This window comes from Pyrus communis, chromosome 1, assembly GCF_963583255.1.
Source record: "Pyrus communis chromosome 1, drPyrComm1.1, whole genome shotgun sequence".
Taxonomy (NCBI): Eukaryota; Viridiplantae; Streptophyta; class Magnoliopsida; order Rosales; family Rosaceae; genus Pyrus; species Pyrus communis.
This window is the reverse complement of record NC_084803.1, coordinates 8,639,144-8,665,360: the sequence shown is the minus strand read 5'-3', so window position 1 is coordinate 8,665,360 and position 26,217 is coordinate 8,639,144. Positions and strand designations below refer to the sequence as shown.

General features: G+C 37.7%; 4 protein-coding genes across 6 annotated transcripts; 1 reads left to right on the top strand and 3 right to left on the bottom strand.

Annotated features, from left to right (window-relative positions):
• Positions 1–2,167: 2,167 nt before the first annotated feature.
• Positions 2,168–8,352, bottom strand: LOC137746559 (uncharacterized). Of its 2 annotated transcripts, XM_068486581.1 has the most exons (12): positions 8,254–8,352; positions 8,059–8,120; positions 7,238–7,413; positions 6,799–6,971; positions 5,345–5,766; positions 5,215–5,275; positions 4,726–5,072; positions 4,125–4,561; positions 3,859–4,021; positions 3,618–3,779; positions 3,431–3,519; positions 2,168–2,820 (listed from the first exon to the last, which is right to left on the bottom strand). In XM_068486581.1, the coding sequence occupies exons 3-12, from the start codon at positions 7,348–7,350 to the stop codon at positions 2,670–2,672; spliced, it is 2,118 nt and encodes a 705-aa protein (XP_068342682.1). In that variant the 5' UTR covers positions 7,351–7,413; positions 8,059–8,120; positions 8,254–8,352; the 3' UTR covers positions 2,168–2,669. The 2 variants fall into 2 exon arrangements, with proteins under 2 accessions (XP_068342682.1, XP_068342688.1); XM_068486587.1 differs by lacking the exon at positions 8,059–8,120 and having other exon boundaries at positions 8,254–8,349.
• Positions 8,353–9,657: 1,305 nt separating this feature from the next.
• LOC137715162 (uncharacterized) lies at positions 9,658–19,754 on the top strand. Of its 2 annotated transcripts, none has more exons than XR_011065539.1 (12): positions 9,658–9,866; positions 10,343–10,572; positions 10,731–10,782; positions 12,366–12,880; positions 14,250–14,283; positions 14,749–15,449; positions 15,535–15,583; positions 15,655–15,765; positions 16,953–17,057; positions 17,190–17,229; positions 17,372–17,525; positions 19,250–19,388. XR_011065539.1 is itself a non-coding variant. In XM_068454399.1 (12 exons), the coding sequence occupies exons 2-12, from the start codon at positions 10,442–10,444 to the stop codon at positions 19,514–19,516; spliced, it is 2,211 nt and encodes a 736-aa protein (XP_068310500.1). In that variant the 5' UTR covers positions 9,658–9,866; positions 10,343–10,441; the 3' UTR covers positions 19,517–19,754. The 2 variants fall into 2 exon arrangements, 1 of the variants encoding a protein (XP_068310500.1); XM_068454399.1 differs by having other exon boundaries at positions 17,190–17,281; positions 19,250–19,754.
• Positions 19,755–21,699: 1,945 nt separating this feature from the next.
• LOC137736637 (protein DOG1-like 4) lies at positions 21,700–22,566 on the bottom strand. Its single transcript, XM_068475906.1, has one exon. The coding sequence runs from the start codon at positions 22,564–22,566 to the stop codon at positions 21,700–21,702; it is 867 nt and encodes a 288-aa protein (XP_068332007.1).
• A 2,787-nt stretch (positions 22,567–25,353) lies between these two features.
• On the bottom strand, positions 25,354–26,217 carry LOC137736533 (protein DOG1-like 4). The gene has a single exon (XM_068475816.1). It carries the CDS (start codon positions 26,215–26,217, stop codon positions 25,354–25,356), a length of 864 nt encoding a protein of 287 aa, XP_068331917.1.

The window sequence follows — 26,217 nt, the reverse complement described above, 5'->3', positions numbered from 1 at the left end:
TCCTCCTCCAATGCCCTAATGCACAGGACTAGTATCTATACAGATATATATGTGTATGTATGTATATTAGATGTATATGCATGTGTATATATGTGTGTATGTATATGTATATATGTATCCACTAGCGCTTTGTGCCCTTTTTGGTGATTGACTCAGGAATGAGGGGTATATAGGGTGTGCTAGATTTCCCCTATTTGGATATACTAGGCTGCAGAAAAAAAAGTGTGGAGTAATTCGTACGCAAGAACATTGGTTCGCCATACATTTTAGGAACCAATTATATTATAAAACACCTTTTAAAAAGTATCTTTTTAGAAAAATCAATTAAAAAGTAGTTAATTAATTATAATAAATAGACAAACAGTTTATTTCTTTTACTAATTTCGACTATCTGTTTTTATCAATTCAATAACTAAATAATTTTATATTTTATTAATTTTTTTGCCAAAATATCTTTGTATAATAAATTATAATATAAACATTTTGTATAGTAAATCCTTCGCAAATAGCAACGGATACAATCAATTAATTACTCATAGTGACAGCGACGTGACCTCTCAAAGTTTAAGGCCAATATAAAATTATTTAGTTATTGAATTGATAAAATTTTAAGGCCAATATAAAATTATTTAGCTATTGCAGATTCCAGACTAGTTAAAGGTAGTTCCTTCGGAATAAGATCATTTCCGAATTTTTTTGTGGAGATGTGAATGATTAATCAATTGTGTTCGTTCATCGTACATTATGTAATTAGAAATTATTTTAAATTTTAAGTTTAAAATTGAATATAAATAATACCTAACGAAAACTGATCGTACGATGTACGATGAACAGATACAATAATTGATTTTCGAATTCCCACGAAGAGAATTTGAAGAGAATCCTTACCCAGTTTCTTCCATCTCGAAGTATATGATAATGTGTGGTTGTAGATCACTCAGCAAGTTTTTCTTGACATCCATGTGACCTCGTTTTCCAAAACAAAGTTTCTCTTTCTGTCTGTACTTCGTGTTTTTTTTTTCAAAGCAATTTCATTAAATTCTACTGGAAATGCTTACACTGCATGCTAAAGTATTATCCGGCTTAAAGCGATCTTATCTATGGAGGTCACTTTCGCGTAATACAAAATGATCTACAAAATGTGATGTCCTATATTACAAACACATGAATTCTTTGTTTACTCTACTTGACTTTTCACGTAAATTTACCATTCAAACTAAAAATTCAGCTATGATGGTACGTATGAATATTATGTAAGATTTGATTTACAAATATTCTTTTGATATCTATATATAAAATTTAAACGTTAATTTTTCGAACCACTTAATGAAAGAAAGTTTGCAAAACACACTCTAAACATTATAATTTGTGGCAGACTTATGGTAAAAGTCAAGCACCTCATAGGAGAAAAAAATCTAAACAGAAAATCTGAATATTTTATAGAGATAATAGGGAGCTTGCATGCATGACGTACATACACTTGAAAGAGTTAAGTTCGCAATCCAAATTTGGGAAAAGAAACACGATGCATGTAGGTCTAAATCGTCACTCCAAATCACCACATGATCCAAGAGCACCATTTGATAGTAAATCTAACAAACAAAACAGCGACACCCTTCAACACAGAGATCTTGAAGAGATCCAAAAATCAAAAGATAGAACCTGAAATTATGTAAATAAACAAACTAACTAGTCAAAAGGACCTCCAGCAACACTCATCATGCCAATTCGGCTATACCGTAGTTCTGTTCCGGCTACACCTAACCCAAATCCGCTTTACGATACAACCGAACTTCATCTCCATCTTGAGTTACCTTGTGATGTAGTTTAAATTTGAGACATGAGAGATTAAGGTTTATGATTCATGCTCCACGGAAGTTCTGTGTTTGTGATTTCATTACTGGTGGATTATCTTCTGACTGGCAAAGTGCTCGAGGACGTTTCCCAAAGTGGTTGGGTTTTACCTTGTTAAATTGTTGTGTACTCTAAATCCGTTTCTAGCTGTCGAAGTTGACAAAACTTTTAAAATTGGTTATGAACTTACGTATAACCTATTCACCCCCTTCTAGATTAATACAATTGACGTGTACGCATAAATGTATAGGGTTTAGGGTTACACTTAGATATCAAGACCCAAGCTAAATGTAATATGCGGTCCAGAACCAGATTTGACTTTAGGCCCACAACTATCTTTAAAATTGGTAGAATCATTCAAATACATTACCGTGTTGACTTAAGACCAGAACCACATAATAATATCAACGTAGGTCGGTAGGGGGTGGCTACTACGCGGGCCAAATAAGACCAAACAAGATGAAGGTTTCAGGTTCGACTCATTTATAGAAACCGGAATACAGAAATTTTCAAGGAAGCAATGACCATAACCTCATAATTTGATCCCTCAGATTGTAGAAATTGAGTATTTGCTCAAATTGAGTATTGAGCTAAAAAATAAAAGTCTGTCTACTTGAAGTGCCAGAGGAATGGATACCAAAAAATTGACAGTAACAAAATAAAACCGCTCCATCCCTATTCCTCTCCTTCCTACTTATCCGTCACCGCTTTCCTTGGCCCCCCCCTCAACTCCAGAGATACTCCCCAAAGCCAAGCAATCACTAGACTAATGGACTCAAAAACCGAAAAGAGAAAAACCAAAAATGGGAGCTCAATTAGTCTTCCTTCCACTTGTTAACGTACTCTAGGAAAGCATTGGCAGGATTTTTCTTCGGTGGGGCTCTTACACGAGAAGACCTTCGCAGCACTGCTTCCTCCAATGCAACCTCTTGAACCAAGTCCTTTGATCTCTTTTCCATTTCCAGGCTGTTAAAAATTGCATTTCAAACCAAAACTATTCAGATAAACGCGAAATATACATGGCCGAATTGCTCCAACTGAAATATCACACTACCGCAGCCATTAATAACAAAAGGGACGGGGCAACAAAACTAGCCGACAACAAAAGTGATGCAATTTAAATTATAATAAAAGGGACAATTTCAAAATATATTTTTCCCTACGGGGTGTATAACTCCTCAATTCTATTAGTAGTTGTCAATTTTATGCATGACAGTAAGTATAACAAACGTTTCATCGTGTGTTCCAACTAATTTGAGGATTCAACACAGCATCCTACCAAAACTATTTGAATTAACAACAGAAAGGTGTGTCTCTTTTATTCTTAACTCATATCTCTCAACAGCCTTAGTGATCACATTATTGGGGCCGGCCCAAATCATCATTTGCTCTACCTTATCAATTGAACCTTTATGTAATCATTCTTAAATCAGGATTTGAATGTTTGACAATAATCCATCATATACATGCTGACATGCTGGCCATAAATCTCAAAATTTTTCCAAACACAGAAAGGATATTTAATTGAGTGTGTTCATGCCAGGAGCATCCACTGCAAGAGGGAATGAAAACTAACCATATTCTGCTATTGAATTTTTCCAGCTGCTTTTTAAGTGCCCTCTCTCTCTCACCCTTGCAATTCAGCGAGCCGATCAACAAATACAGCTGTTCAAAAATGTCAAGTAGAAAACGAATTTAACAATAAAGAGAGAAAACGAGAGAAACGAACACAACCAATTAGTAAAATATTAACAGCTGAATACCTCTTCCTTACTACTGTAATTCCCCCACTGCTTGGAGTCAGAACTCTCAACAAATATTCTTCCATCACGCTGGAACCACCAATATCTGTTATAATTTCGGTCTTTACCCAAGGAATTGGTACGTATAACCCGCTTCTCAATCTCCCGCTCATAATATTCCTTCTGCAGTAAGCAGTTTCATAAGAAGGCAAGAACAGAAAAACAGGCACAGAAAAGAACTGAATAAGGAGATAGATCAAACCCTCTGTTCTTTGCTTTTTCCGGTGACTTCCTTTCTATCATCCCTTGACCATTCATGTGGGTCCTTCTCAGATAAACCCTTCCCATTGGGTATTGGGATGTCCACTTCCAAGTTCTGTTTCCTGGCCGTTTTCTTTGATGCATTGTCAATTTGATTGCTCTCACTATTAGAAATGAAAAAAGACATTGTTAAACCTGAACCCATAGAAAATCATTATGATACACATACACACGCATATCAATGAAGGCTAGTAGCAGAATCAAGACCTTTTCTCTGATGCACAATTCTGTCTTGATGTTTGGATTTCACCATTTATTTTCTTTACTATGTCTCCGTTCTGTCTCATATGATTACCATTTGTTGATGCACTTCCTTTACTCTCCAAATCCACAACTTGATTGGAATCATACTCTGCTCTCGAACGATCTTTCTCTTCTCTTTTCTTTCTAGCTTCCTCCAATGCTTCCCCCCTTATTGTGGCTCCAAGTGCCTGCCTCTGTTCAACAAACTTAGCCAACTTCTCCCTAAGAGTATTTGTTTCAAGTGCATGACTGACCAATTCTCGCAAGATTAGCAATTTAGCATGAGCATCTAAAATGCCATAATGCCCCCGCTTGATAGTTGCTATGTAACCACGTAACTCAGAACTGTTCACCATATCTAGAAAATCGCACAAATACTCTGTCCAAGTAATTAGAGTTATCTGAAATTAAAAAGAACAATCAAACAAAAAAAATATATATATAAGAAAGAAATCAGAAGGGCATAAATTCCAAAAAATATATGGCCAAGGAAATGAACAGGTATAAGAAACAAGGATTCTACTGACATAGATATTTAAATAATAGATTGCAAGTGGCGTATGACCTTCAACTTTCGATTTCTTTTCCGTATGGTTGAAGAATATTCGTCATTGTCTTTCATGAGCAACCGGAGAAGAGCCGAATGAGTTTCCACAAGAAGAATCAAATTGCCCATCTTGTGGCAGATAGCATTCTCAAAATCCTCAAGAGAGAATGGCCACAAGTGCAAAAGCCTACCAAACGAAGAGCAAAAATCCCAAACCATCAAAAGGTCACCAACACATTCCATTGGGACATTAAAGTCTGTCAATGGCGAAGGGCGATCCGTGAAAACTGGATCATCTGCATCTGGTTGCACCAAAAGGTCATCAATTGGATACTTGATAGGTTCTTCTGCTGGTTCGTCACCTTCTGCGAATTCAAGATACAATAACAGAAAGACGAACTTTACTGGAGTTGCAACCATGCAAAACATTTAATTTTAAGAGCAAACACCCATGTACAGGGCTCCACCACTAACAAAAATGTAATCAAGCAAATATTTGCACTATACCTTCTATAGCTGAACCTTCAACTTTTTTCCTTTTAAAATTTTGACGTTCATGTTTTGCTTCCTGGATATAATAAAAAATATAAGACAGGCAGATAATGTCATCACTTCAACAAGTAAATGAATATTATACCTCCTCGTTTTTCCTTCTCTTATTGCAGACTAGTAAACCATCCTTGAAAGAGACTTTGCCCCTTAAGTTCTCCGGAACACTTGTTGAGATTCCATGAATTTGTGCAAGTTTACCATGGAGTACCCAAGGAGCATTTCGGTATGTAGATTCCCGAATAAAAGATTTCAAAAAATTTCTACTAAATGGTGGCTTCTTCTGTCTCAGGTCTTCCCGATTTATTACTGAAGTTTCCATAACTTCCTTATTCCTGTCAAGCCAAGCTACCTCATATTCAACTTTTCCAACACTTTCTTCAATAACCTTTGACATTTTGCATGGATACATATCATCACCCTTCCTCCCATACATTTCAGCACCCACATATATGTGATCCTGCAACTTTGTGGCTATGATGTCAGCAAGATCTTTCAACGAAAGCATACCTGTCAGGACAAGAAATTAATGAGTTATGCAGAATTTTGAGAATGTTGCAACTATACAGAAGCATTGGCTCAAGGTCATGATAAGCACTTCTAGCTTATCATGTCTTCATCAGCATCCAGATACACTTCCCAATCATGCACAAAATTCACAATCAACCCCCATGTTACAGGTAAACAGTCATTATTCGCGTACATTAAGGTCTATACACTACCCTACTAGTAAGACACAAGACACTAATGCAGGGTCCTTAAAATCCTCAGCTTCACTAAACTGGGACACGACTGTCATGCTAACATTCTTGGAAATGTAAAGAAGGGAAATCGAGATAAAATTGAACCGGAAAGGAGCATAATACCTGTTTAAAAATCTACGTTGCTAATATACATACTTAGAGAAAATACCTCACAGATAAGGAAACAATCAAACTGATTTATCATCTCAAGTAGCCAAAGTATGAAATTTGATTACCCCTCACTACCAACATCAGTCTCCAACAAGGTGGAAATAAGAGATTAATCAACCAAACATCTGCCAGCATAACTATAAAACCCTACAGCATATATTCATATTGTCGAACAAAAGGGTACAAAATTCTTATTGAAAAGGGATCTTTTCCACCAACATACTCCCCATCCAAATCTGACAAGAAAAATCTAACAATAAGCAAAATTGGCGAGGTTCTCAAAGCAAGAAAGAAAGAAAATCAATGGTCAGGCATGCACCACCACATAAATTCATCCGCAACATGCATGAGGAAGATCATGTAACAGTATTTTGATATATAAGGAGCTCAGATGTATGCTAAAATGAGTAATTTATGTTAGAAGGGGAATCCATACAAGATTTCCCCTCCATGTCATAAACAGAAAGTTAGAAACTAGCCTATAGACAGACAAAGCTCATTCATATAATGTCACCAAAACTGCACTTAATCTCCACAAAAAAAAATTATCTGAAACTATTGAGTGGGCAAAACTTTAAGATTATTTCGAAGCACAAGATATCCATTGATCGCAGTCGAGAGTTCTTACTGTATTGGATAATCTGTAGTGCAGGTGCCACGAGCTCCTTGGGAAACTGCTGAACCTTCTCAGTAGCACGTTCTTCTGATAGCAAAGCCTCTTCATAAGTCAAATTAGTTTTTCCAGAGACTTTGCACATCCAAATTCTCATGCGATACAAATTTATCCGGTTCAGATATTCACTGCTCCATGTTAAGTCAGACAAACAAAAGGTTGTGACAATGCAGGAGACTTGAGAAGCTAAAGGGTGTTCTACCAATATTTTAAGAAGTCAAAGACATAACGCACTTTGGTTGACCTTGTTTGCATAAATTCCACTTAATTGCCTTGGAGACCACAGTAATGTACTAAAACTCAGAGAGATCCAAAATAAAAACAAACCTACAAAAATAAAAGAAAAGAAAAACAAAAAAGCCACACAGCTTCCCAAGGGCTAAAAAAAGGATACCCGTAGTCTCGAAATATCTCTTTTGTAGTTCGAACTTGGTATACAAGCTCATGAGATTCCAAATCATCAGGCAGTTCAGCCAAGGGAAACGGCTTTCTTTTCAATAGAGGCATCCTTATTACTCGGTGCTGATGCAATGCCAAGGCACACAAGCTTGCATATGGTTAATTTAGTTCCTGAAACAAGAAAACACACACAACATCCCACATAAAGATATTTCACCACATGAGAAACTAAATCGACTTAAATCATAGGGCTTGAAATTTTCACTTTCCTCAATTTCCCAATAAATGAAGCGGAGCTTAAAGAAAATAAAACCAGAAAAGCAATGTAACAAGATCCCAAGCACATAGACGCATCCCGTTAGAACGAAAAAAGAAAGACAAAGCGAACATCGGTTCATATCAACACAATCCACTCAACCAAACCCAACAATCAACATCTTCAGTAAGCACAGATCAACGCATGGCATGATATATAAGGTACCAAACACACATGGAAAAACGAAAAGAGAAAGCTTTAAGTCCATTCACCCCTAACACCTTCATCCGAAAGCTTATTCATTCATTTTTCGAAAACAAATCAAAACAAAAAATCTCTCTCGCTCTCTCCTTTTCAACACCCAATATTCTCACCAGCCAAACAGACCCAGTTCCGGTAGCCAAACAACAGAAACCCTAGATTCTAGAAACGCCGCGCTTTGTGGACACAACTACCAATTGACCAAACCAGCATGCGATTCACGTTTCATTGACAATTAGACAAATGCATTGAGGCTCAATAGGCAATTGCAGAAAATAATAAAAAAATCAAAAGAATACCGGAAAAAGGAACAAATCGGCGACAATGTCGCCAAAAGTGCGTTCCCGCCACAAGCAAAACTCTGAGAAAAAAAATACACATTAATCGATGAATGCAAAGCGACGGTGCGAGTGTGTTGCGGTGTGGGTGTGGGCGGCTCTTAGCGAGTTAGAGAGAGAGAGAGAGAGAGAGAGGAGAGAGAGTTGGAATCTTACAATGGAGAACTTGACCCGACTGAATGTACGAAGCGGAGAATGGGAGAAGGCCAGAGAGGGAAGGGGCGGTTCTCATTTGTATTGCCTCTTGCTTTTTTTATTTATTTTTCCTTTCCCTTCCCCCTTGCTCTCCTTTTATATATTTTTTTACGTGTGCTTTTTCCACACCATCCACGTAGGCTTATTTCCAAATGGGTTATAATGTTTTAATTTTCTCACATTGCAATTCAACGTTTTATACTAAGATCCGTTTATAATTTTTAACATAAGTTGATCGTCTAATCAATCGTTAAAAATAAACTTGTAAGCCATTTCCGAGATAGATAATGATCTTGACTTTTGCTTCTCTTATACTTTGATTTTTCTTTGATTTGTAAAGGGGTAGTTTCAAGCGAAAAGTGAGTTTACCAATACAAGCCAATACTTGATGATCCGAATATGTGCGATGCAAGCCTTATGTTTATGGTTAAGAATCAAACCGCGTATACTTGACTCATTAAAGATGACATCCTTGAGCTCATTATAATCAACTAACCTACTAATAGAGGGTTATTTTCGATTTAGTTTGGTCGATTCTCGACTCAGAAATAGGAGCATGAGGGCGAGAAAGGAGGCATGGTAGAGTGTCGTTGATTATTTGTGTGTTTTGAGCCCTTGACACTTGAGGGAGAAGATTTGATCGAGGTAGGGGTAAGCCAAATTCGCATGTCAACAACATTTTACCAAGGACGACAAATCTTACATAATTAAAACAGATAGGCCAATGTTACACATTTTATCAAATCAACTAATAAATTTAAGGAATTTATTACTCAAGGCCCAAAACTACAATCCATCATAATTAAGAGTCTAATGCTCCAATAGTCTATTTTCCTTGATGCTCCACAAGAGCAAAAATCTAGATTCACCTTTAAAGGTATCATTTAAGTAAATCCACAATTTGATTAAATTTAAGACATTTAGTTTTATAAATTTATGAAAATAGAAATTGTGTTGTTATTCACACTCGAAAAAAGTTATTGTGCACTTTAAACTTTATATATTTAGAAATAAAACATATTTATAAAGATTGCACAATGGCTATTTTAGAGTGCGAACATCTTTTAATGAAAAATCATCAGCCAAACGAAAATTATGCAAGACAATGTTGTGAACTCAAAATTTAAAAAGAAAAAAAAAATATTTGTGCGACAAGCTAGGAACCTGACATGCAAAAGTGAATACTTTTAACGAATTACACCACAAACTCTTATAAAAAATTCAAGAGAAAATTTAAAAGAATACAGTAACAAAAATAAAAATACGGGGACTAAAATGAAATATGATGACAAATTTAGGGGCCCTTGTTGGAATTAACTGGATTTGGTAGCAACAATTTCTAAATTAAATTGGCAAAAAGGAAAAATTAATTCGGTCCCCCTCCCAACTGCACCCGTACCGCGGCACCCCCGACTCCACTCGTCACCTCCTGTCTCAGCCGCTCAGCCCATTCCACCCTCCGTTTTCCCAATTTATCGGCCGCTCGCTGCCTCCCTCCCCTCCCTCGCTCCACCTACTTGTGCTTTGTCTGATGGTTGTGCTGCTACCGGAAGATTAGCGGGAGAAGGCAAAGCGTGAGAATACCAAACCCTCCCGCTCTTTCGTTATTTTTTTATTTTGGTTTCAAGTTCTGTTTGTAGTGGTACCTGTTTAAGTTAACTTCTGGATGTTTATTTGCTAAGTATGGTTGATTTCTGACTCTTTTTGGTGTAATTAGCAAATACGATGAACTAATTAGCCCAAGAGATTAACAATAAGCAAATGTGGTGAACTAATTAGCCCACAAGATTAACAATAAGCAAATGTGGCAAACTAATTAGCCTAAGAGATTAATAATAAGCAAATGTGTTGCACGAATTAGAAACTGCGGTGACACACTGACGCACCAGTATCTGGGCGGTTGAAGCGCTTGAATCCCTCCGCGTGATATGGTTATATGTTGTTATTCTTTTATCTCTCTCACATCTCAAACCCTAGCATAGTTTGCTTTTGCCATTAAACTCTAAATTTTGAAACTTTTCTTGTGTTTGATTTGCGTGTTGATATTTAGGAGCCGTAGAGCTGTTCCGATGCGCCACAATCGTTATTCAACCAGTAACTTATGGGAATTAACTACCTGAACTGAAGTGGAGAGAAGGTGCACCCAAAAATGGCTATTACTTCTTGTGGTTTAAATGGTAATCATATTAAAATTGATGGTGCTGGTTCGTCTGATGAGCTTGACTATCTTCCATTGATACAACGGCGCAATTTGTTACTTGTTGGAAAGCAAAATTTGAAGTGAGCTCCTTGTTTCCATTTAATATATATATATATATATATATATATATATATATATGTACATATTATCACATGCATAAATTTTTTGATGTTCATTTGAAGTAATGTTAGTAATATTCTAAAGTTAATGATGGAAGCTTCGTCTTTGGGGTTTACAGGTCCCTCATTGGTGTTACGGTTAAAGAAGAAGATGAGCTCTCCAAGTCACAAGTAATTTGTTAATCTCTACATTTTAGTTCCACTATTTATTTTCTTATTATCACCGTTAGTGGTATTATATCGTGATGATTGATTTTAGCTCAAAGCATTGAAGAGGTGAATGCTTCAAGCCTTGTCTTATAACGCTCAGTAATATGATTCCAAATTCCTTCTCTTTTGAAATTTTGTCTTATAACGCTGTGTAATATGATTCCAAATTCCTTCTCTTTTGAAATTTACAGTAGTATCATAAGCATTTAATGATAAGATATAGCTAGGCAATAACAAATGGCCCTGCTCTTGACATTGAACTGGTCTATAATCATTGGAGTAGACAGTTTGTAGTTGATTATCCTTTTAGTCGTTAATTTAGTGTTTGATTGATTATTGTCTTTGATCCATGAAGATATAGATTGCTTGTGCCCATTTGTGTCATCTTCGAATAATAGAGATGATGGGTTGATGCATGATATTTTTTTCTTATGAAAGTTGTATCTTGCAGCTGAAACTAATGATCCATATAAGGAAACAAATGAAGGACATATACTTGAAGAATCTATGGATTCAATATTGAATTTCTGACAGTTTAATTATCGTTTTAACATTGAAGAATATGGATATTGGAAGTCTATTTGGGCATCTGAAATTAAGAAAAGTATTGAATTTTATATGAAGGGTCTTAGGATGTAATGTTAGGTCATAGAAGTTATGGAGTTGTCATGCGTATGTGCGAAATTATTTGGTCAAAAATCACAAACTCTTTGTGAGTGCAAGGCCAATATTGAGAAGGTATTGCTTATATGCAAAGTATGGGCTACTGGATTTAAACAAATTGTCTTCACTGGCAAAGTTTACAAAGTCTCTGCACATGTGGAGAAAAGTATATTTGCATTTAAATAACATAGAGGAGGTGCTAGATTTTAGAAAATTGCTTGATTGGATGGGGTAGAGGTTTAGTTATTGTTATGTTTGTTTATCCACCTTTTCCATATATTGCATTTCATTGCCTATGTACGAACAGGATGAGAATCCAGTTAGAATGTCGTGTAACATAGCAATGTTATTTGTCTTGTAAAGATTTGAATGTAGCTAGAAGTATACGCAAGACACTGGATAGATTCATGAAAATAAGAGTTTTTGTCGATTTGACATTAGAAGATAAGTGATTCGAAATTAGAATGTACCTAAAACACTGGAAGTATGGGTGAGACACTATAGATGGTCCACAAATCAAAGTGGACCATTCTCATGTTTATGAAAACTATGCTTAAATGTTTGAAGAGAAAAACTCAACTGACATAACTTTGTGAGGCATTTTCCTTGGAAGAGTTTTTGTATATTCTACTTGTATATTTATTTGACGTTTTAGCAATGTGCTTTAGGCTGAAGATAGGGTCAAATTACTGCTTGAATATCGATGAGACTGGCTGAAATAGGAGGCAGTTTGCCTGGAAAAGATGATTGGAAATAATTTCAGTGCAAGCAGTTTGAGTTGGCACCTATTTTTTGTCTTACCTGATTTTTGTTCTTACCTCTTACCTCTGCCGTTTTCTTTTCTTTTTTGGCATGGTTAATAGAATGTGCTTGTTTTGTAGGATGTTTCATCTTTTCCTTCTGTCAGAGAAGTCGGAGTTGAATTATTGGAAGAAGAAAAAAATCAGTATTCTATAATTTCTAGCGGAGCTACATCTGAACTCTTAGGCTGTAAAACTGTGGCAGATCCCTCACTTGATCAGCATTTACGACATGACTCTTGCAGCCAAAATGTGGAAATGCCTGGGGATAGTGACTACACTGGGACAAAAGTAAATACTTTTGTTTCTTCAGAGCAGATCGTCTGTACTGATTCTAATATTAATGTTGCTCAACTAGAGAAAACTGATGTCAATATTTCCAGTCTACCTGAAAGTCCATCACCATTAGAAGTTCATGCCAAAGGAAAGGTTGCTTACTCTGGCGGCTTCTTTTGTTCATCTGGAGGTTGTATGAATGGCTTTGCTGGTTCTTCTGTGTTAGCAGTTCAAGTGAAAAGTGAGATCTCTGATCACTCTACTTATGATCACCTGGACCACATTTCCCTCAAAGAGCGACAAAAGATGCTGCAATCAAGGTGCCATTTCCTCCTTGATGATTTTATGACTTGGCACAATTTTTCTTTTCAAAATTAATTTCCTCACACAATCACACACAAGTTGCAGACCTCAAAACTTCTTACAAAATTCACTGCATTTTGATGAACAATAAAAAATTTCAACTTTTGACTCTTTGACTAGTAAAAGTTGACTTCTGCAAGTTACGGGTCTTAGGAAATGACACGTGCCAACACCTGAGAGGCCAAATAAGTAAATTAAGTCTTCTTTTAATCAAATCAAATTAAATTGAAGAGAATCAAATCAAGGACATATGCAAATAAGGGATTCCTCTTCAGTGAGATAATGTTAAAAGGCCCATTTCTTAAGTTTAGAGTTTGGAAGAAAGCTTTCTGTGCTAAAGACCTGTAAAAAGGTAGTTCAATCAAAAGTTTGATGTTAAGAAAGAAAAAATGGAGGCATAGTCCGTTGAGCTGAAAACCTGAAATGTTTTGTTCAACCAAAGGTTGGGCAAAACCAAACCCTTCAACTGTGTTCTGTAGTGATCTTGCATCATGAGGGTATGTGGGAAGACTTGAGAATTTAATTTTAAAGTTCAGCGACATTATAAATGGTTATTTGTGATTTTTTTTGCATTGGCTAGTGGTCATGCAGTCGACAAATTTTAAAGGAGAGAATTTTCTTGATGGAAAGAAGCATTGTTTCATTAATGTAACTAGAAATTTAAAGCTTGTTAAATGAAGAAACAAGTTAGCAAGTCAAAGGAGCAAAAATTGTGGCAAATGCGGGTACAATGACTGTTGAAGGAAAACGGAATTCCAATTCAACAGGCAAAAACTGCTGCATGTGACAAGTATGTGTGTACGTCGTGCATCAAATTGGGAGATATGCATGCATCAACAATTTAGTGAAATATTTTGTTAGAATAAATAGTCACCAGTTCAAGAGTTGGACATTTTGATTTATGCAAGTAATGGGTCCGACAGAAAATACACGTGCCACATGCCTCATCAAAATTATTTGTGTGTAGAACTGAGTGGCCAAATTATCATAAATTCTTTTAATCAATTGAGTCAAATCAAATTGAACATCATTAAAATCAATGGCAAAGCCTCATACCCAAGTGTCAATTCTTTCACCTTCACTGTTGAAAGAATGTGTTCTCCACCCTTGATTGAAACTCAACTTTGGAGATCTTATAAAAAAAATTATTCTCGTAAAAATGTATACGATCCAAGTACAAATTTTATTTGTTCAGGTTTTTTTTGTATATTGAATTTCAGTTTGTGAAATTTATAAACATGCCTGAATGTGTTTATGTAATTCATATTTCTGTAAAGGAATAAATTCTTAGGTTTTTTTAGTTATTTTATTTATGGCATTTTGCAGGAAACTTTTCGGGTTTGAAAAAGCACTTATTGAGGTAATATTTTTATCCTTATGTTTATGTTTAGAATTATATGTGTGCATTAATTATTGAGAAGCTTGTGGCTACTGTTGAGCTCAGAAGTAGGGTTTATGAAAAAAATCATGTTAATAGACAATGTCATATCTTACTATACTGTGTTCCTCAAAGGCTTACGAAATGGTACCTGGATGGGAACGATTGACAAGTGAGATAAAGTCGGAATTGTTCCATTGGCAATCAGAACTTGTTGCTTTGCTTTCTATTTCTTAAAGTTGACCAGTGGGGTTTTCCTTTTTTCACGAGAAACAAAATTTTGTTAAAAAATAATAATAACACAGCAGAAGACTCGGTGAACTCGAGGTCCACAATTAATATGGCGTAACTCATAAAAAACAAATATTACTTTGAAATAAAAATTGGATATAATATACTTGAATTTCTTCTGATTATGGAAGTATCTTCTAACATTGTATGATACAGGATATTCCAGGGCCACTGTCAAAAGACCTTATGCAACAGCTTGCTTGTAAAGGACAGGCAGATAATAGTAGTGCCGGTGGAGAAGCTTTAGTGGCTACCAGTTCACTTCATGACAATTCTGGAAGAAATAGTTCAGTTGTTTGTAGAACTTCTATGATTAGTTCACCTCATAATGTCATTGTTGAAGCATTTTCTACAGCCTATCAATATTCAGTTAATTCCAATAAGTCCAATTATGGTGGAAAAGGTTCTGAAAGTGATAAGAAATGCTCATCTGAGAGAATGCCTCCTAATGCCATGGAGTTAAGTTCATGTGGGGGACAGGACTATGTGCCTACATGCACAAGTAGAAGGCATTGTTCAACCCCGTCAACATCTGTTAAAGTAAAGGATGAACCTTGGGATGACGGTGTCTTCCAAAATCCGGACAGAAATGCTGGGGGTAAGTTCTCCTTTGACATACTGTCCATAAAGAATGAACCAAGAGTTTTCAATGAAATTAATGAAGATGAGGTTGACCATATGCGGCTGCGTGATCGGTTGAATCTGTTAGCATCTGGTTATGGCTGTGAATTGAACATATCTAGGAGTCATGGATGTTTTGTTAAAGTTGTGCCTTCCGCCAAGTATAGCCCTATTGCCTCAGAATCTGCTAAGCCAATAAACGTCATTCGTCCACGAAAAAGGAAAAAGACTGCCACGTATGTTGTTATGTTTATGTAGGTCATTTTCCACTTAGTTTTATGTCCACTTTTCTTAAGGATATAGGTGTGAAATTAACTGCAGGGATTCCGTTGAAACGGCGTTGGAGGAAGATGCTCCAGGACTACTGCAGGTACTCCATGTTTCTCACAGTTGCATTTTCATTACCATTTGGATGAAGCCTCCTAAAATGATAAATGGCAGGTATTAGTTGAAAAGGGGGTGCTGGTTAATGAAATCAGGCTTTACGGCGAGATTGAGAGTGAATCCTTGTGTGAAGACAACTTTGCGGAGCTTGAAGCTGTAATATCAAAGGTTGGCACAATTCTTGTACTATGAGGTTTCCCTCTTGTCTTAGCCTTGTTACAACAATTTTATGTATTGTTCTTGCAGCTTCCTTGTAGCATAGCCTTCAATCATTCCGGGCTCATTGTTAAGATTAATATTAAAAACATTTACCCCATCACGGTTTGTGATTTTGTTCGCGGGGGGAGGGGGTGGGGGTGGTTGTATTTTGGAATTCTTTTCAAATTCCTAGAGTTCCCCATAAGATCTAGTGTGAACCTCCTATTGGCCAATATTGCTGCTTTTATTAGTACACAACAGATGTGCTACTGCAATTGTGAATTACCTATAAGGAAACTGCCAGGGGTACATTTCTTGAAAAACAATAGTTAATTCTTGATCAACTAATGACGAAGTGAGGCGTATTTAATAATTTTTAACGTATGAAAAGAGGTTCATTTGGACACATTGTTCTATAAAGCAATTGAAAAGAAAACTTGTGGCTGCTTGTGAGAATGATGAGAATTTTTTTAAAACCATCTTGTTACACTTTTTAAGAACTTCTCCTCCTTGTTTGGTTGTTATGAAGCGATTGTCTTGTAGAAGAGATGCTTCAGAAAAGAGGGCAGTGGGTAGGCTTTCCCTTCTCTGTTGTACCGTGTGTAAAGAGTGGGGGAATCTGACAGATCATGTTTTTCTCCACTGTTGGTGGAAGGGAATTTGGATGGGGGGTTTACTCTTTTTGTGTGAAAGGTTTGCACGTTCTTGGCCATTTTCTTGGGTTGTTTGGGTGCACAGGAATAGGAAAATTTCTGAAGATAAGCTCAGATTTTGGTCTTCATTATTGGCCTCCATGTCAACAGAGTTAAAGGATAGCTCCCCTCAATTTTTGTAAGATTGGGAAGCTGCAGTATGCCAAATAATTGGGAGTGGGGTTCATGTGGGTAGTGGATATTGTTTTATATTTGCTTCCTGTTTGTTGTTTGTTATTTTAGTGCATTTGTGGTCCACTGCTATGAAATCTTATTGAGTAATAATTGTTCGTTTCTTCTTAAAATTATAGATAGTGAATATTCTGTATGAGTTCTGTTTTGGATAACATATTATCGGCCAACTTTTGGTAGTTAACCATCTGTATTTGAATTGCCTTGCACAGTTAAATGTGGTACACCATTGCATTAATATCTTTCTAATGTTAGCATATTCATTTTGGACAGCTTTTCTCACAGCGTCAGCCGTTTTTTAAGTTTGCTCCGATACGATGCACCAAGGGCTCAAGAGCTACTTATTGCTTGGCTTGTCTAATTTCACTTGTGGAGCAGGTAATAGGTTTCTTATGATTAGTTCGTCAGCATGATAACAGGCTAATTATTTCAGTTAACGTTTCCCTATATCTGCCTGCAAGACTTTTATCTTTTTGTTTACAATAAATCCCATTTCATTTTATTATACAGAGCCGTTATCTGCAGTTCAGAAATTGGCCGGTTGAATGGGGTTGGTGCCGAGACCTTCAGTCATTTATATTTGTCTTTCCTAAACATAATAGGTGTGCATGAGTTGCATCTTTTTCTTAAGGTTGGTTTATCCTCTCAACTTGAACTGGAGGATTTGACATTTGATTATCACTTGACTGCAGAATTGTGCTGGAACGACCCGAATATGGATATGCAACATACTTCTTTGAGCTATTAGATTCTTTACCTATTGAATGGCAAATCAAGCGCCTGGTGACTGCAATGAAGCTTACCAGCTGTAGCAGGATTTCACTAATTGAGGACAAAGCATTATCGGTAATGATTTTAAAACCTTTATGAGATGGTTGCTGGCATAAATGTGTCAAACAATGGAGACAGTTGTTTAATGAACTCACAACTTTGATCTATCATTAATTTACGAGTAGACTGCCAAACTACCCCCTAGATTTGTAGATCACTTCAGTTTACCTAAATTTGTAGGTCACATTTTTTATCTACCATGATCATAATAACTACCTCTGTTTTCAGAGGGTTAGGGATTCCAAGTCAAAACGGTTCAATATGTGATGGGTTTCTGTAGGTTATTCCGTTATCCTTTCATCCCTGCACGTGCAATTTGGTGAAAGGAAGTATCTTCAGTTTTCGATAATTACCTTAGATTTTGCTCTTGGGAGGGTTAGCATGCGATTTGGTTCAGAGGGGAAAGCCTTCTCTTTGTTTTCTTCCTAATGGCGCGTGATGCGCACATATGGATTAGAGAGCGTGAACCAATTGTTCTTGCCCTGTCAGGGGGCCAATCTTTGTTAGGCATAGCTGTGATGCAACGGATGAGGAGATGGATTATTTGTCGGAGAATGCCAACTTGGTTTGGGTTTTCTGGGTAGGGAGTGGTTCAAACCATAATCATTGTTCCTGCTGTGCTGGAAACCTACATCCAGCCTGTGGTTTGTGTTGGAATAACAGCTCAAAACTAGCTGTGGAAATGTAGGATTTGGAATTGCTGCTCGAACATCGGGGATAATGCTCAAGTATCCAGAGGGAAATCATGTTACAGCAGTGTTTACACTCAAGCGTTCAGAGTAGTTTTTTGAGATACTGTAGTGCAGGCTTGAGTGTGTTGTTGGTTTTCAGACTGCTGTTGTTTGACACATTTGCTGTGTCCCTTTTGCACCAATCTCCTGGTTGGAGTAGGAATCTAAGACGTTGACAAATTGGTCAAAGGGTTATTATGAGCCTTAAATAGGGTTCTTCAAGTTTTTTAGCCTCCCTTGTGATCATTATTCAGATTTTGATAGTTTTCTCACTCTAGGGTTCAACTTTTGAGAGGGAAATCTGAGTGAGTTTGAATGTTTGCGAGTTTTATGGGGTTGGAAGAGGCTATTTCCTAATCATTGTGATCTTGTTTCTTTATTGGTGGATCATGATTCCTCCCCATGAACATAACCCAGTTTGGGGTGGAACCATGTTAATAAAGTTATGTTGATTAATTGTTTTATCTGCATCTTCACTCTCAAATTAGTGTTTGTGGTCTTAGACTGGAATTTGAGTCCAAATGTCTAATGGTCGGGCTGTGCTATGACTCGGAACTTTTATTTTACTTTAATAGTTTCTTTTTATCTGAGAAATATTCGAGGGAGCTGTTATTGGCACTCCAAAAATTTTATCTTGCACTATCTGTTTATTTTCTCCCGTTTGCTTTCATAAAGGAGTGCAGGACTTTTTTGGAGTGCCAAGAACAGTTCCCATTGTATATATTTATAGATTTTTATGCTTAAGAATAACGTGCTATTGTTGAGATAGCCAAATTGGAAGGCCTCTGTATTGTAGTGAAGTGTTATACACACACGTGCTTTTTGGCCAAGTTTGTATTTTGTCTTTTGTTGCCATTTTTTGTGGGCAATTTGTAATCAGTTGGATTCAGCTTTAAGCATGGCTTATCTGGATGAATAGACAGTTTGGGCATTTTGTATTATCATTCTAGAGGGTAATATATCTGATTTGGTTCTAACCGTATCTTTTTCCTGGATTGACCGGTTAAGGTTGGAGAAGACTTGACCGAAGGCGAGGCCCAGGTGCTAGTGGAATATGGTTGGGAACCCAATACTGGTTTGGGAACCATGCTCAAGTACCGTGGCAGAGTTGTTCATGACAGAAGAAATGAAACTGATAGCTCGGAGTGGAGATCAAAAATAGGGAAGTTGCTAATCGATGGCTATAATGGTGGGACTCTGATTACAAACAACATCCCAAAGAAGGTTCTAGAATACAGAGATGCTCAAGGACCAGAAATCAAGTTAGAGCTCTAAACTGAATTATGCTAAGCTTGTAGAAATATTTTTCTCTTTCTCAAGGTCCTGCCAAAGGTCGTTAAAGTTAGGTTATGTCTTTTTTCTTGTCTTTCTTTTTTTGGGTCTGGAAATTAGGTTTTATGTCCTAGCAGCTATTTAGACATGGTTTATTAGAAAAGAAAGACCAGATTATTTTTATTTGTGTTTAGTGATACTATTTGATATATTGTGAGGCCAACTTCGTTGCTTTGATAGAGCTTTCCGGGGGTCACCTTTCACTGATTCTTAGAGGTGTGCTATTTCCTATCCTTTTTGTATCTATCGGGAATGAACTTTGATTGGCTTGTTGGTGTAATACAAAGGCATTTCTTTGTATTTAAAAGAGTGCACAGGTGAGGCGACGATTTGAGAAAGCTCAGTTTCTCGTTTCTTGACCTTTTTACACTCTTTGCAGTGCCCTGATTTGGTAACTGTTTCCCCAATTCCTACTTTGATCTGATCTAGTTTAGGTGGAGAATCCGGATTGTTCCTTCTTATGTGCTGTGCTTTGGATGGCAGAGCCAGCATGCAGAGGAGCCCTGGTGGATCTGGAAAGCCTTTACACTACTGAACCCAGTCTATTGTCCAATGTTCCGATTTCTCAATCCCCGGTGCAGGCTGCTACGAGCTTCACATAGAAGCTTTTAAGTTATCATTGTTTTGGAAATCCTCAAAATTTTGCTGGTGCTGGATGGGTGGTTAAATTTTGAGTGATCAGTACGCGACAGAGTTTTTAGAATGGATCAAAATGTCAAAAATATCCGAACGATTTGTAAGTAACACAGATTTTAGAGCTGATCCTGTGTTGCCCGCCTTTTGTTCAAAGGAAAAGGCTATAAAGCGTTTCGATTATTTGAAATTGTGCTGCTGTCTGTGGAATGGTGCCCTTATGGTGTCGGTTGGACTTCCAAATGATTTCAGGTCATGAATGTGCCCGGAAATTGTTAGATATTCATAGTTACGGGCCACTATCTCACTCTTAACCATCCCGATATTGTTTTAACTTACTACCTATTTCTAGGTGTTGTGTTTTACACAAAAGATCTCGGTGTTGTTAAAATGAAACACCTATGTATTGTATTTTATTTTCTTAGCTCCCCGATGTAGGATTTATATTCAACAAAAACTACTATTGATTTATAACAATGGCTTCCTCTCTCTGTGTTGTTGCAGAAACCCAACATTTATCGAAGTTTCAACTACCACCTCTTGCTCTTGCTCTTGCTCGGGGTAGGCAACGGCTTGCTACTCCCTCCCTTCTTACCCTTTCCCACTTTTACTCCCCTCTCATCTCCTCTACCCCTTTCCCCTCACAGCATCCCACCCCCTCTTTGGTCTCGATTACCTCCCTAAGCTTGTTTCAGTTTTGGGCTTCATGCTCTTTATCCGACATTTTTCGCCTGCTTCTTGTCATTTAACTTTCCTTCCTCCCTTCTCCTTAGTCGTGATATTCCATGCCCACTCATCACATGCTCAGGTATGCGGGTTTCGATCAGAAATTGAATTTTAGATCCACATCCCTCACCTCCCCTCCCTAACCGGCATGCCGGATTCCCATCAAGGCCAAGTGTCCTAGGGCATCCGCCACATTAAGAGTATTTTGCATACCCCTTAGCCTCACTTTTTATCCGTAAGATGCTTTGTTTGTGTATATTTGCAGGGTTTCGTGCGGGAGCTTAGATCATGTGTCTACTTTCTCGGTTCAAAGATTGGCTTCCTCCAAGGATGCAACGGTGGCGGCAGTTTGGTTTATGCTGTTTGAGATTATGGTTTTTGTTGTTGTTTGTTTTTGCAGTCTTCAAATCTAAGTATGTGTGGGCTTCTGGTTGCACTTCTCTTCTTACTTGGGTCTTTTACTGTTTAGCTGGCTATTTTTGAACATTGTACCAGTTTTTATTGTAAGTAATCTTGTTTGAAAAAATAAAAATAAGCTTTATAACAAGGTACACTTGCTTAAAGTGGCGTCATTAATTGTCATTAAAACCTCGCCCGGAGTAAACCGAGTGGGGAAGACCTCGAGCGTATAGTATGGTCTCACACCAAATTCATAGTCTAGTACACAATTACGCGCGACAACATACGTAGGTACTTAGGCACTTAGGCCTCTCCTAAAAACTCGTCAATAATTTAGACCGACGGGATCGATGCATGAGATGAAATGATCATGGTTGAGAAGATTGGGCACGGGTAGTGGCGTCTTTCTTTTTTCCCCAGTCATGAAGCCTCAAGTGCAACTCAGCAGCGGCAATCAAGAAATGGACGGCCTGGATTGGAGTCAGAATGTGAGTGATAGCTTTCAGCGTCCTCAGCCGTAGATTATCAGCCCTATGCAGAACCTCCTCCAAACCTTGCTCCTTGGATGCCAGAGCGGATTCCACTCCGGGGTCCTCCTCCGCAACCGGATCATCACCACCGTTACCGGCATCCATCAACTCCGTAATGACGTGGGACAAGCCGACCATGGAGGAGTCAGCGACGGCCTCCTGCCGTTTGGCCATCTTCTCGCTGATGTCCCTCTCTTCCTTAACAGTCCTCTGCTGCATCTGGTCCACTTGCGTGAGCTGATGTGACGACAAATCCGCCAAGTCACCCTTACTACTACTACTACTACTACTACTACAAAACCCTCTGATAAACTCCGCGACTCGAACCTCGAGTTGCAATCCCGACTTTGAGTGGAAGAGATGAAAAGCCATGCTTGGTCTCCAGCCGCCAATCCAAAGGAAGGCGTCCTCGAGGGAGCTCAGCCAAGACGGCGACAGCATCCCAAGGACGTCTTGCTTAACCCATCTCGACTTGACCTCGTAGTAATGCTCGTAGTGCTTCACCACGCGCTCCACCAGCGTTCCTAAACTTGTACTGCTAGTATTAATAGCGGCAGTGGTTGTAGGATTAGTAGCGGCGGAGGTGGTGTTATTTTTGGCGGCAGTAAGGAGGTCGTGGAGGTGCTGGTTTTGTTCATCAAGCCAGCACTCAAAGAACCTGTGGAAGCTCTCTCGCTCAACTTCTAAAATGTTGGTGTTTGCCATGGTTGACGACGACGACGACGACTACTACTAACTAATACGATACACACTAGCTAGTGCTTACACACACACACACACACACACACACACAAATGGACAAAACCCAGATTCCCAGGTATGGTTTATTTTATATCTGTTCTTCAAATATGATATAATATCATATGAAAAAGGATCGAAGGTGAAGATATTTTTGGATTTGCAAGGGCGGTCTTGTCCTTTTGCTTCAAAGAAAGCCAATAAAGAATAATTCAGTTCAGTGCAGCAAACGACACGCTTAGAGGCAAAATAAACAAAATTGATAGAAAAATATAAGACATGACATTGGTCGACTCAACTTCTTTACGAGAACAATTCATCTTCTTCCTTAAGTAGCTATTCAACAAGTTTTATTTTAATTTAATAATTTTTTTTTAACTGAGAAAATATTTGAGAAAACTGTTATTGACACTCTAAAAATGTTATCTTACACTCTCGTGTTTATTTTCTCCCTTGTGCTTTCATAAAGGAGTGCAAGAGGACATTTTAGTTCCCATTTTATATATTAATAGATTTTTATGTTTAAGAATAACATGCTATTGTTGAGAGATGGCCAAATTGGAAAGCCTCTGTATTATAGTTACGTGTTACGCACACGCACACGCTTTCGTAATATTAATATATCTGGTTTGGTTCTAACTGTATCTTTTTCCTGGTTAAGGTTGGAGCAGACTTGACCGAAGGCGCGCGAGGCCCAGGTGCTAATGGAATATGGTTGGGAACCCAATACTGGTTTGGGAACCATGCTCAAGTACCGTGGCAGAGTTGTTCACGACAGAAGAAATGAAACTGCAAGTACCAGACATATTTTAGAGCTGATCTGGTGCCTTAATGATGTTGTTGGACTCTTCCAAATGGTTTCAAGTTGTGCATGGACCCCAAAACTAACGATGGATTTATAACACTTGCTTAGATGGCTTTGTTAAAACCTTCGCCGGAGTGAACCCGGTGGGAATAGCCAGTTTCATAATCTACACTCTATTACGTCAACATGGAGCATGTTTCCAGGTGATACTAGGTTAAGGTTTTGACCGATATCTGAATTATCTATTGCTGAATTATTTTCGTAGGTTAACATTAGGTAAACTATTTTCGTAAAACTATATAGTAGGTAAACTATTTTTGTAAAATTAAACAGTAGGTAAATTATTTTTGGAGAATTAAAGAGTAGGTAAAATTTTTAGTAAAAAATTATAAAGGAGGCAAAACATTTTAGTAAAATATTAAACAATAGATACATTAATTTTGTGATAGAAAAAGATTAATGGATAGACTATTCCACTAAATTAGGTAATATTCAAATTGAAATTAAAAAAAAATCCAAATCAATTTTTACATTAATTGTTGGAACCAGATTTCATGGCTACAAGACCTTGACAAACATGAATGCGCGTGATCAGTTACAAAACCTTCCTTATTAGTTTCTATATTAATCTACATACTGCCATTAGCTGGAGTGTATTAGGAATTCAAAAATTATAAAAATTGACGCACAAATTTAATTTGGTAAGTTACTTTGGATTAATCATTGGGTTTTATTCGGATAACAATAATATGATTCATAAAGGCTAGAAAAAAAATGATTGCTAATCCTCCTGATTCAATTTTTCTTCACTAATTTGGGACTATTTAATAGTTTTGGAATGAATGGTGAAAATTGATTTTAAGAAATCAAATAGTAAAAATTGTAAAATCAGACTACTTGGTAGGCCGGAGGTGCTTCCAGAATGAGGTGTAGGACCACTCGGCATCTCCAACCCTACTTCAAAACCTGATGTATAAACCTCCTTTAACTATACTCGAAGACACAATTCCCAAAATGTTTTTTTTAGAGTTTCAAATATACTCCAAATATGAAGTATGAAGAACCATACTCTAAATTTAGAGTATGTACTTTATTTCTCAGATAACGCCTATACTACTCTTTTTTGTTAGGGAAGTATTATTGACATTTCAAAAATCTCATTCTACACTTCTCACAAGTGTATTTTTCTTTACAAATATAGAAAATTTGAAGTGTAGAATGAGATTTTTAGAGTGCCAATAACAATTCCTTTTTGTTATACTACATAAATTTTATTTGAAGTTGTTCTGCTGGCTATGGAATGGTCCTTAATGGTGTTGGTTGGACGTCCAAATGATTTCCGGTCATGAATTTGCTTGGAAACTGCCAGATATTCAGATAGATGGGCCACTAATTTATATCAACGTTAAAACACTTCTAACCTTAATTTATAGTTACCGCAGTATATTCTCTATGCACATCATTTTCGTTCTCTGAGTTATACATGTTACCGGTGTTCACAACTAAACTCGATTACACAGACCTCACTACAGCCTGCAGGTATGCCACAAATTACCTCACTTTCTGCCAACACTCTTGCTTCTTTTTCTTATTATATTTTCTGTGTTTAAATAGTATAAACATACTAAAAACCTGTTAATTACAAATTATCCATTACAAGTTTGTACTGGCTGTTTTCTTCTTTTACGTCCAGTAGTTTTAAGACCCACAGAAACACATGAGCACTATTGCTAGTGTATTCTATTTTCTTAGTTCCCCAATATGGGATTTATGTTCAACAAAAACTACCTATTGATTTATAACAACACTTCCTTAAAGTGGGATCATTGTCATTACATTTCATAATCTACTACACTCTATTACGCGTGACAAGAAGATCCTTACGTACTTAGGCTTCTCCTAAAAACTTGTTATTAATTTAGACGGGATGGATGCATGAGATGAAATGATCATGGTTGAGAAGAGTGGGCATGGGTAGTGGCGTCTTTCTCTTTCCCCCAGTCATGAACCCTCAAGTGCAACTCAGCAGCAGCAATCAAGAAATGGACGGCCTGGATTGGAGTCAGAATGTGCGTGATGGATTTCAGCGTCCTCAGCCGTAGATTATCAGCCCTATGCAGAATCTCCTCCAAACCTTGCTCCTTGGATGCCAGAGCGGATTCCACTCGGGGGTCCTCCTCCGCAACTGGATCGTCACCACTACCGGCATTCATCAACTCTGTAATGACGTGGGACAAGTTGACCATCGAGGAGTCAGCGACGGCCTCCTGCTGTTTGTCCATCTTCTCGCTGATGTCCCTCTCTTCCTTAACAGTCCTCTGCTGCATCTGGTCCATCTGCGTCAGCTGATGCGACGACAAATCCGCCAAGTTACCCTTACTACTACTACTACAAAAGCCTCGGATGAACTCGGATACGCGAGCCTCGAGTTGCAACCCCGACTTTGAAAGGAAGAGGTGAAAAGCCATGCTTGGTCTCCAGCCGCCAATCCAAAGGAAGGCGTCCTCGAGGGAGCTCAGCCAAGAAGGCGACAGCATTCCGAGGACGTCCTGCTTAGCCCATCTCGACTTGACCTCGTAGTAATGCTCGTAATGCTTCACCACGCGCTCCACCAGTTTTCCTAAACTTGTACTGCTTGTGTTAATAGCAGCAGTGGTTGTTGCAGGATTAGTAGCGGCGGTAGTGGTGGCGGTGGTGTTATTTTTTGCGGCAAAAGTGAGGTCGTGGAGGCGCTGGTTTTGTTCATCAAGCCAGCACTCAAAGAACCTGTGGAAGCTCTCGCGCTCAGCGTCTAGAATGTTCGTGTTTGCCAT